Source organism: Spermophilus citellus, assembly GCF_964194105.1.
Source record: "Spermophilus citellus genome assembly, chromosome: 4".
NCBI classification, from domain to species: Eukaryota; Metazoa; Chordata; class Mammalia; order Rodentia; family Sciuridae; genus Spermophilus; species Spermophilus citellus.
In genome coordinates this window covers 131,386,594-131,399,214 of record NC_138185.1, presented here as the reverse complement: position 1 = coordinate 131,399,214, position 12,621 = coordinate 131,386,594, and the positions used below count along the sequence as shown (strand labels likewise).

The following is a 12,621-nucleotide window of genomic DNA, read 5'->3' as shown; positions in this document are numbered from 1 at the left end:
ACACAAGTTATGAAAAAACCATTTATCATTTACCTTACAATAAGTTGATAAAGGCTGGGGAAACTAGAACAAACACTACTATGTCATACTGAAAACAACAAGAAAATGGCTTATTTCATTAAAAACAGTATAACCATTCATTTAAACTGAATGACCAGACTTGCTGTCTTTAGGAAACCCAAACTTGAGATTAACAAAAATCACAGTATATTTTTAACATTATACTGTTAAAAGCTGGTGGGAATTTTAAAAGTTCATTTTTACAGCTTTTGTAAGCATACAGTATTACTAAAAAAATGACTTTTACTAGTAGATTCAGCAAAACAGATGAAGGAATGTTCCAACCGTGGTTTGAAATTATGCATTACGATCCAAGCGAACATCAATTTCTCTACCACTGATTTTTATGCCATTCATTATTCTGCAGGCTTTTTCAGCTGATTCTGGGGAGTCAAATCTGACCGTTCCACAACCTTTTGACTTTCCATTCTCCATTTTTATTTCTGCAAACATTACATGACCTGTAAAAGAAAAGTTACAGAATTACTAGTCAGTTTAAATGGGTTCCATTTTACTATACATATTTGAAATTCCTCATAGCCAATGAAGTAATGAGTAACGTGGCTTAAAACATTAATGTTATAAAAACAATAAAACATGAGATTATTTTGTATTATGAATACAATTCATAAAGAAATTATCATAATATTTTATATTATGAATACAATTCATATAGAGTAATGAACATATGTATACTAATGTACATATATATTAATATATATAAAGTTGGAATTGAGATAAATTTCCTTAGGACTTAATATGTTTTATTTGTGTTAAATTCCTAGCTTCTAGTAATAATTTTATAGTAATAAAGACTAGTTAGCTTGAAATATTAACTCACCATGACCCCAAACATATATTTAATCAAAATTATCTTTAGAATAGAGTTTCTCACTGCCCAGTATCCCTAATCATCCTTCTCTTTATCTTCACTTTGCTTCTTCATCTCATGGAAATAAGAGTGAATGCTGAAAATCTAATTTCTATCAGGCCACAAAAAGCCCCACCAAATCTGTTCTTTTACAGCAATACCAAAGCCATTTATTCACTAACACAGTTTGGACTCAAAAATCTGAAGAATGGCATCATATGTGTTATGGAAGCAGTTATGAAAGAGAACACTGATTAAAATTAACAAAGGTAAAAACACAAAGAAGAAAGAACCTCAGAGCAGTTTCTCAAAATATAAGAAAAATCAGACATTTCACAGTTGTTCCTTACACAGTTAATATGACTGCTAATTCTAAAAAGTGACATTCGAGTACAATATTAGAGTTGTAGCTCAGCATTAGAGTGCTTCCCTAGCACCCGTGGGGCACTGGGTGATCATCAGTACCATATAAAGACAAAAAATTATTATTGCATTTCCTTTTAAAACCACTGGTTGTCAGTTGCTCATCTTCTTGGCACTAATTAAATGGTCTATGATGATAGATATGTAACAAATGATAATTGTTACACCAAGCTAAAACCATAACACAGGTCAGATAATTCTTAATGTGCCCTCAAAGTTTTGATAAAACAAAACTACTATCTAGAGAAATCATGTTTTAATGGTTAAAATAGGTCCAAATAATATTTACTGCACAACTGATAACATGAAAAAAAATTTCTTAATTAAAAAATAGTAACCACACTTTCTAGTAAACACAAAATTAAACTGGGAGATAGATAAATGTAATAGATATATGTATATATCTACATATACACACACACACACACATAAATTGAAATAAACATATATCTACATATATATATGAAGATCTCTTTAAGATGTAGTACTATTTCCACAGTCCTTATGACACCTTGAAAGCTGGTAACTGAAAAAAAGCAAGTCTAATTACAGAAGCACACCTTGGTAAATGGCAGTATTTTATAGTGATTTTGAAATGGATTGTAGAGAATTTAAGGGCTTTAAGATTAAAGGTTCTTCTTTATTCTAATTTTATCTAAAAATTAAGGGTTTTTCTAAGAACTTCACACAGATTTTTAAGCAACAGTAGGGTTCCATCAAGGAAGAAATCTTAAAAACTTCAAAGGAAAATGAGTACTATTTTTTGCATAATCTGTCTCTCCATCTCCAGGACAAGACTCTTTTTAAACAATTCTCTTAAACTATGTCCCTCAAGTTTAGGAACCACACAATGACCTCATAATGATCTTCAGCCTTTCTAGATGACAAGACCCCTCAGCTAAGATACCTGAAATTTTTTACAGTTTGGATATTAAAGCTATATAGCATGACCCACAGATACTTGTGTCACAGTTTAGAGTACCCCCAAAAAATCCCAGTAGGATAGAAGCAGAAATGTTTGTTAAGTTTTCCAAGTTTCTTTCTACTGTTATAAAAATGCTAATTGAGGTATTTTCCAAAGTTAATTAATTCAAAAGAAAAAGTTAATTTCAAATAATCAATTGAAATCAGACCTAACTTTTTAAATGCTCTAAGGACTCAACAAAAATAAAACTGATACTTTTAATAAGAGTGTAGGACAAAATAGTATGCCTAGAGAAATCAATAACACGATTAAACTCATTGCTGTTATATACAGTAGTTCTAGATATTATTTATCTTACATTAAAAGAAACTTCTACTTTATTTAACCCAATCTATTAACGTCAGTATACTTTCAGAATTACTGATAAGAGCATATCTAAATATAGATCAAATTAAAGCAGCTATAAATGAGCAAATAGTTCAACAAAATCTGAATAAATAAAGCTATAACATAACCACAGGAGAAAACAACAAAATCGGACATTCTTCTGTAAGAAAGCATAATTACGATATAAGGGACCAAAAAAAAAAAAAAAAAAAATTGGGTGTTTCTTCACAACAAAAAAAAGTGCTTCCACCAATGAATTTTCTTTACTTATTATTATTTTTACTATTATTGGGTTGTTATTACTATTATTTTACAAAATCCACTAATCATTCTGAAAAAAGTAAATGTTGTAGTCAATAAAACCTACCACAAGTCACCATTCTATGCAGTTAACCAGCACACTAATAGTAGAAATGTTACACAATGAAAATCTATAAAACAAAGTTATATTTGTTTACATGGTTTCTAGAAGGAAAAATTGAGAATGAGCCTTCCCTGTATTGCAAGTCTAAAATTTTAAGAGTCCTGCATCATACTGAGCCAAAGAAACATATAAACAACAAAGGAGCAAGTTTGAAAAACTACCTATTTGACCTCATTAACTGAACAAGAACTGAACAATGTGCACAAACCAAACTAATGTGAGGTCCAACTCTAAATAGGTTAGTTAATTTATTGATACTCAACTTTCTTATGCATTTCCTTATAAATGCATGTTACATAAGGCAGGATAAAAAGAGATTTTACTACAAAATAATGTGTGTCTTACTGGCCTGTGCTCAAAAACATCACCTTTTAGGGGCTTACTGGAATTAGGAGGAAGAACTAGGAAATAGCCATTATACTTATTTATTTCTCCTCTTGTTAAATATAAGATCTGAAAACTTTTCCTGAATTATAAAAGCTGAGAAAATTATATATTGAGGGTAATACAACCCATAATATAATATTTCCTCAGCCTTTATAATTGCTCAATCAAAGAGAATTAACTACTAGAGACATTTTAATAGCAGAGGGGCTTGCCAGTAGGTTCATTTACTGGAAGATATTCTTTGGGAGAGATGCATAGAATACCACTAACCTGTTCTTCAGAAGCAAGCAAAAGTATAAACTTATTCACCCAAAACTCAAGAAAACAACAACAACAAACAATCTGCCTTTTAATGTCAAAAAGGCCATTATTGGCTTGAGGCAAGTTAAAAGAAACTTCTAATACAAAAGAAGAAAAAGAGAAAGAACAAAAAAAAAGGCTGGTTCAATTCAAACAAGATGGGTAATATCTATATTTGTCAGTATCTGTATATTTGTTTCCACATAATCATAACTTATTTTCTTTGCTATCAATATAATTTAAGGTTAAAAATAGAGGAGATGATAGGAAATTTATAAGTATAGTATCAGCTTACTATAAAATAGAAATGTCAGAAGCTTTTACAAAAGAATTGAAAATGTAAAAATCATTAGTCTTATATACAGACTAATCAAAAAAGGGATGTAAGAATAGAGTTAAGGGCTGAGGCTATAGCTTAGTGGCAGAGTTGCTTGTCAAGCACGTGTGAGGCCCTGGGTTTGAACCTTACCACTGTATAAAACAAATAAACAAAATAAAGGTATGCTGTCCATCTACAATTAAAACAAACAAAAAAAAATAAAATAACAGAGTTTAAAAAAATGAAATAAAAAGTAATCATTTATAACCACTATTCTATATAAACAAAATACTGTACAAAAATTTTTTAATGTAGATTTGGATAGTTTGTCCTTTCAGGAAATGTCTTTCAATTGCTGACCTCATGTCAAAACAATGCCACTCCATCACAAAATCTGCTTTATCTATTATTGACTTAATAAGTTTTCTGAAATAATAATTAAGGTATTACTAATACCCTTGATCTATTAATGTGGTATAATAGAATAACGAAACAATTTGCAATACTGCACAGAAAATTGGTCTCATTCTTGATAAAAGGATTATGTACAGGCTGGGGATGTGGCTCAAGCGGTAATGTGCTCGCCTGGCATGCACGGGGCCCTGGGTTCGATCCTCAGCACCACATAAAAATAAAATAAAGATGTTGTGTCCACTGAAAACTGAAAAATAATATTAAAAATTTCTCTCTCTTTTCTCTCTTTAAAAAAAAAAAAAGATTATGTAGATCAAATTTTCCCATCCTTGTTTCTTCCTCTGTACTGTGCCACCTACAGTAATATGATTTTGCTTTTTCTAAATCCAAATCAGGCAACCTTAGGTTCAAGGATAGGAAGTGTCATAGGTCAAATCCTTGCCAACCCTTTCAATTATTTTCCAAAAGGTTTACCATTATAGAAATTTATCCTGACACAAACATCATATATACATAAATATTTAACTGAATGTATTTGAGCAAAAGCAAACATCTTTAACATATATTATGACCTTTGGTCACAGGAAGAAAAAAAAAATGCCACTCCAACCAGAAGCCCACCAAGAGCCCTAAAGTTTTCTGGAAGCCTAGCCTTGCTTATACCTGACATCAAAGAACATGTGTTACCTCATATATAATCAGGGATATGATAAATTATGGTATAATGGTGTATTAAGAATTGTAAAGCAAAAATAAAAATAAATTTTAAAAATTAAAACAAAAGAACATGTGTCTATAAAGGATAAAGAACAGTCACCTCAATACTGCTCACATTTTCACTGTCATTTCTTTGCCTTGCTTGGCTCTTTATCTTATTACTCATGTCTACTGTTTAAGATGTCTTATTTGGAGTTTTTTTGTTTTGTTTTGCTTTTCCTGAAAATACAAGAACAGAGATTACCTATACCTGCTGCCATTGCTCCTCATAACACTAAGGCCCTAATATGTTCATGTCACTGTGGTCTATAGGATTCATGGCCAGATGCTACTTACTCATTCTGATAGATGTACTTACTCCTAAAAACTATGAACACCTTGAAAGAACTTTACTATTTTGCTTTCTCTTGGCTGTATTTACTAGTTGATTTGTTCTTAACAACTTTTTTATGAAAGTAAATATTAAGTTTCCCATCCATAAATTTTAAATTAGTCCAAAATAAAAGGACAACTAACAAAGGGAGCCAACCGAACATCCTAAACAATTCACACTGTATGTTCTGAGGACTGGGGTATCTGACTTTGTTCACCTTCAAAGTGCCTAGCAGACTGCCAAAAATATAATATTTTCAGGCTTAAAGAGTGAATGAATAAATAATTAATAAATGAAAGATCTTCTCAGAATGCTTATCTTATAAAACATTTCATAAACTCTTAATATATGTACAGAGGCAATGAAAGGTGCTAGGATAAAAAGATGACAGTTCTTGCCCTTAAGATTTCCATCTACAACGGAAAAAAATGTGAACAAACAATAAAAGCTGTAAAAAAGTTAGATCAAGAATCCAGTAGATACTATTATCTCTGAAAGTAGCTCACAAAGGCTATTTTTATGGAAAAACACTAAACTTGTCCCTTTGTGGCCTTAAAAAAATTAAAGATATATTCCAAATATTTAGCCCTTTTCATCATTATTTGCTACCTATATATCTTACTATTAGGAGTATATATTCTGGGATTCCATGTAACATCAGGAAATCTATTTCTTTGTGCCAACTGCACTAATTCGTTCATCATAATTTACAAAAAAAAAGATAATTTTATCAATTAAGATCTGATAGCAAAAATAAGTATGGTATATAAAAGGCTCTCTTTTAAAAGTAATAAGCCATCTAATCTTCTACAGGCTTAAGGAATACATTAAGGTTGGATAGGTAGTGTCATTATAGCCAAGAATGATTTACAAAAGAGCCACCAGAACATATGGTGTTTACAGCATTACTAGCAGTGGATTCAATACTACCAGCTAAGTGTCTTGTGTCTTGTAGAAATAGTGTGTACAGAATGGCTCTCACTTATTAACTACATATCAACTGGATATCAGCATCTGAGTGGGTCATTCTGACTCTACTCTTAAAGAAGGAAATTAATACACTGCTTATTAATATATTTCATGAGGAAAAAACTTTTAATGTAAACAATGATACATTTTCAACATTTTAAAAAAATTTTTAGTTGTAGATGGATACACTCTATTTATTTATTTATTTTTAGGTGTGCTGAGGATTAAACTCAGTGCCTAACACATGAGAGGCAAGCGCTCTACCACTGAGCTAAAACCCCCAACCCCTATATTCAACTTTTTAAAATTGGGTAACTAAAAAAAAAAAAAAGAAGAAGAAAAAAAAAAAGATTTACTGACAGGATAACAGGCTATTCTCTAAACTTCAGTATTTACCAGTCTAATTTTTACTTGTTTAAGTCAGAAGATAGGAAAATAATTCATTTATTTGAAATCAAGTTAGACCTGGCACACTATCCATACTATTCAGGAATAGATACTAAGTCAAGTAAAGGACTTAATACAATGTTCAAAAGTTTCAAAACAATTTTTCCTTCACAATAAATATCAACATATCTATGTCATTAGCATACTTACCACACTGACTGAATTTCTCTTTGAGTTTCTGCCAAGTCAAGTCAAAAGGCAGCTAGAATGAAAAGAGGTATTAGTAACACATATACAGGGGAAAAAAGAATTTTAAGTATCCTTTACATTTATTTGCTTACATTTCTGACAAATATCTGGTTGCCTTTGGAGCCTATTCTGTCTCTCATTCCGCTTCCCATTGGCCCCGATAAAAATCCTCGATCCATATCGATGCTCCTTTCCAGTATAGCTCCTATACCTGGTCCCATTCTATCAAAGCTGGAACTCATGCGGTCTAGTCCCATTCCCATTCCTCCAGTCACACTGTTCATGCCACCCATTCCACCACCTGGATTTTCAAGAAGGGCAGGGGGGATTTAAGAGTTTTGTGTTTTTGTTTCAAAAACAAAAGCAGGAGGAGAAAGGAAGGGAAAAGGAGAGAATCATTTATGAGTAAAAAGGGAAGAGAAAAATTCATTTACATAATTAGATAATATACAAACAAAATTATTTTCATACAGACAATATAACAATTTTCAAAGAAATAGAATTTAACTTGGTATATATATCTGGTTAGTTGAGAAATCTTAATTCTAACTACCATATAAATACATTTACATATATCCCTATAAAATTATATTCTGATCATAAAAGTATCATATTATGTAAATATTCTATTGCTTTATTAGATATTATTCTTACTCCTTATTTTTACTTTCCAATCATACTAATAACAACTTAGAACAAAGATTTAAGTAGATAAGTTCAATTATTATAATTCCAGCATGTCTTATCATACTCTCCTACATAATTTTAACTTTTTCATCTCAGTATCTTCACCTGTTTCCCATATAATCATCCTTTTAATATCAATTCAAATTTCAATATAGAAAAACTTTCAATTTCACTATTATACAAAACGTGGTGAGAACAAGAACTGGCATTGTTTCCTTTTAACCAAAGCTTGAGAATTTAGCTCCCGGTTCATTCCTTCTTCATTTTTAAGCATTGACTTTATTCACTGAATATTCTACTCATATTCATTCTTAAAACTTATCTTTTCTTTCTTGTATCTAACACATGAAAGATGTAAAAATATCACCCTTCAAATTGACTACTTTTTTCAGTTAGTAGCAAGTATAAAAATCAGGGAAACAGAAGTAAAAGACTGAGATAAAAGAAGAAGGTAAAGATGTTACAATTAACAGAAAAAGGGCCAAAGCTACAAAAATGATGAAAAAAATAAATAAAATGAGAAGAAAGTACAATGAATTAAATGTGTTTAGCTAACAGGTCTTTAGAATTCTCTCAGAATAGGTCTAGTAAATTGTATTTTCTTTTGTGAAATTTAATCAATTAAAGAAAGTCAATAAAGTAGGGAAGGTTCAGGCAGCAACACAGTTAAAAAACTAAGCCTTTGCTGGGTGCAGTGGTACATGCCTATAATTCCAGCACTCAGGACATTGAGGTAGGAGGATCCCAATATGGAGGCTAGCCTGGGCAACTAGGTGAAACCCCCATCTCAAACAATAAAGGTTGAGGTGTGTGTCTGTGGTAGATCAATTACCTAGCAATCATAAGGCCCTGGGGTTGGTCCCCAGCACCTAAAAAAAAAAAAAAAAGAAAGAAAGAAAAAAAAGTGCATGCTCTGACAGCACAAACTAAAATTGGAACAAAACAATTAGTACGGTCCCTATGCAAAAATGACATAAAAATTTGTGAAGCATTCCATATAAAAATAAATAAATAACAAAAAAAACAACAAAAACTCAGCCATGTGCCATGTGTTAAGGCTTACTATAAGGCCTAAAATATGGTAGTTTAAACAGATGGGAGACATTCAGCATTCTCCAGTATTGCTAGAATTCTTTATTCTATCATGGGAAAAGGTTTAAGAAAAGAAGAAATAATAACTCCTTAAACCTTATCCCGCAACCCCAGGAGGTCCCTAAAAGTATTATGTCTGCATCTACCAAAACACACAAGATGTTTATAGATAAAATAAGGTAGTCACTAATAGCTGCTACAGAAAATAAAATGCAAACAAGGTTGTCACTAAAGCAAAAGTTGCTCCTGATACACAATCAGAGAAAAACTCATATTCCTTAGGTGGAAAGATGATTCTTGGACTGGATTATAGTTAACACATAATCTGGTGTTAATTTGGAGACATCAAAGAAGTAAAATTTAAACAATTAATTTACAAATTTCAAACAGTGATCAGAGAGGCTTATTATTAGCTCATTAATTATTAACGTTTCTCAAATTACAAGAAGACATATAAACATAAGAACAAAGTATTACTATACTATAATCACAACTCTTACAAAGTCTTTGTAAGCACTCAAGTAAAATTTAAACCTACTTATTCCAGATCCTACTGGACCCATGTTAGAAGCTCCTATTCTTCCTGCAAACCCTCCAATCATTGCACTGCCTAAACAAGGATGGAAAGATAATATACTAATTAATTTAAATAATCATATTTTAAAATTCATAAGGTACTAAGCTCTCAGAAAACACACAATAACTGAAAAGTATAAAAAAGTATTTCAGAAATAGATTCTAAATATGTAAGATACTGAAAAGAGAGCTAGTACATTAAAATCCCTAGAGTGTTTTCTTCAGGCAATAAATTATATGGAACATTATAAACTTCTGATTTTTCACAAAAATGAAGAGAACCCCCATTTCTTAAAATATAACCTGAAAAAAGGAAAAGGAAGTATTCAGCCAGCCCTACCAAGTCTACCAAAGGAATCTCCAAAGCCTCGATTTATTCCAATATCACCACGTCCAAAATCTCGCTCCATGCTACTAGTCATCGCGCCACGGTATAGCTCTGAAAAGATTGTGCAACAAATTAACTCTTTTTCAAGTACATCAATGCATGGCAAACCATTCAGGAACATATCTAAACTAAACTGAAAAAAAGCAAAAGTCATAAATACAAAATAGTCTATGATTTACCCAACTTACCTCACACACCACACATACAATCCCCATTCCTGCCATGCCTGTCCTTATCCCCTAGTGCCCATATGCCTTCTGAAGACATCTATAGCACCCATTCCTAAGTGAAGAAGGAGGGGGGGGGGAATTTCAATAATAAGTAAAAGTAAAATAGTATACACATCCTTCTATATATATTTACCTACCTCCCATTCGGCCAACTCCACCAAATCCTCCCATGCTATTCATTGCTTCCAGACCACCAAACCCAATTCCTATGAAATAAAAATTAATTCTAAGATTTGACTGTCAGTTATATAGCTGAAAGGTACAGTTTATAAATGTCAAGTCTCACCTATAAGCTCTTTATCCACCCTACTTTGTGTAGCTACTTCATTTAGCTACTTCATTTAATAGATTGCCTTCTCTTAAGTATACACCTGACTCAATTTCTTCTAGCATCCTTTAGGATATGAGCCAAAAATAAATTGTGACTTTTCTTCTTAGAATTCTCAACAAAGTTTCTAGTTTCTAAAAAGTGGTGATGGGAACATGCAAAAAACAAATACTTATACATACCTCCTCCAATTCTATTCATTCCTCCAAAACCTGGACCATCCATTCCCATACCTCAAATAAAATACACAGTATGTACTTTCAGTGCATCTTATTTCTATGACTAAGAGTGACAAAATGTATTATATAGCAAAACAGATATCACTAGTTTAGTCACAATGGAACACTAGGGAAGGAGCCTGATACAAAGAGATGGAAAGTGCTATGCCAGAGTAGATATCTAATCATAGGTCTCCCAAAAGGCCTCTTTGAACAATAGACAAGAAACCAAAATTCAGTGATCACACCTACAATATGCAGTTTATTCATAAATGAGCAATCATTTACTTTTTCATAACACAGAAATATTACCATAGCTTTAGAGATCAGGTGAGGAAGTAAGGACTCCTCTAAAGAAGATAGTTAATAGAGTAAAAAAATTAAAGAATACAAATAGTGTGTATTTAAGAAGGTGAGGGTATGATAGTCTAAGAGTAAAGGAGAAAATCTGGATCAGAATGATTATCATACCTACCCTTATAATTTAAAGTGTAATTTTATCATGTCATCAAAAGTAGGAATTTAACAGCAATTGTACATCCATCAAATAAAAAAGTAATACTGTAAGTATGATATGGGGACCTCCAAGGGTCCAACAGGTCAAAACCACTTCAGTCATCAAATACTGACATCATTTGATTAATTTTACTCTCATTCTCTCATGTGCATAAGATAAGGTGTAAATATCTAGAGACTAGATGATATATATCAGCAAACAATGCAGAAGTAGATATAATAGCATGGCTGTCTTATACTAAGCTAAACATGCACAACAAAAATACCACTTTTCTCGCTTTTTTTTTTTTTAACTGGAAATAGTTTGTTAAATATGTGCTATATTATATTTTTGTATGTATTATATATAGTAAATGTAATCTTTAAGGTTAAGTTTACAGTCAGGGTTAATTATTGCTATTTTAAACAAATATGTAAATTTTTATAATTTCTAGGTTTTATAGTAAATATTGAGAAACATAACCACATAAACAAAATCACCTGGGGGTTTTTGACAAATTTTAAAAGCATAAAAGGGTCTGATACCAAAAAAATTGAAAACCAATCTTTAAAAACAAACATAAGTTAGCCCAAATAAAGCAATCAAAGAGCTACCTAAAAGGCGACCTTCCTAACTAAATAAACAAATTTAAACTGCCTATGACAGCATTTCAGCCCTTGCAAAAAAAAAAAAAAAAAAAAAAGGATACCCAAATACCCAGAATACACACAGCACTATGTTGAGAACTCTCCTTCTACCTTAAACATATTTCAATATCCACAGTGCTAAAAAGCTAGCTATAACATGACTGGTCCCAGAGAAGCACTCCTGAACTTTGCCTACCCTCTTGTACGTTAACTGCTCTCAAGGTCTCATTTCTTTTTCACACTGAAATGACATCCTAAATAGCTCTAGAGGAGTCCTTTAAACATTACGACAAACCAGTAAATGTAAGCTATAATATAGCGAATATATCATTTAAAAAGAAATAAAGAATACTCACCACTTGGACCTAAATTTCCCATTACACCACCTATGTTCAATTGGCTAGCACTAATAGGCTGTCCACCTGGACCAAGTCCCATTCCAATACCTCCAAGACCACCTAAAACACAAATAAGAATGGTACATGTAAGCCAGGTAGAGTAGTGCACTCCTATAGTCTCAGCAGCACAGGAGGATCAGTAGTTCAAAGCTAGCCTCAGCAAAAGCAAGGTATTAAGCAACTCAGTGAGACCCTGTCTCTAAATAAAATACAAAATAGGGCTGGGGATGTGGCTCAGTGGTTAAGTGCCCCTGAATTCAATCCCTGGTACCCTACTCCCACCAAAAGAAAAGAATATTACATACATATGTATGTGTGTGTGTGCCTGTATAAATATACATATATACACACATATG

At 31.9% G+C, this 12,621-nt stretch overlaps 1 protein-coding gene across 2 annotated transcripts in view; it reads right to left on the bottom strand.

Annotated features, from left to right (window-relative positions):
* Positions 1–353: 353 nt before the first annotated feature.
* The window catches only part of MYEF2 (myelin expression factor 2), a 35,593-nt gene continuing 23,325 nt past the window's right edge, over positions 354–12,621 (bottom strand). Inside the window, exons 10-17 of one of the 2 annotated variants that reach the window (XM_081290203.1) lie at positions 12,224–12,325; positions 10,689–10,739; positions 10,316–10,384; positions 9,901–9,999; positions 9,523–9,594; positions 7,298–7,506; positions 7,167–7,218; positions 354–521 (exon numbers count right to left, since the gene is read on the bottom strand). In XM_081290203.1, the coding sequence (XP_081146329.1) occupies positions 358–521; positions 7,167–7,218; positions 7,298–7,506; positions 9,523–9,594; positions 9,901–9,999; positions 10,316–10,384; positions 10,689–10,739; positions 12,224–12,325 (818 nt within the window). In that variant the 3' untranslated portion in view covers positions 354–357. The remainder of the gene's footprint in view (positions 522–7,166; positions 7,219–7,297; positions 7,507–9,522; positions 9,595–9,900; positions 10,000–10,315; positions 10,385–10,688; positions 10,740–12,223; positions 12,326–12,621) is intronic. The other variant, XM_081290204.1, reaches the window with a different exon arrangement.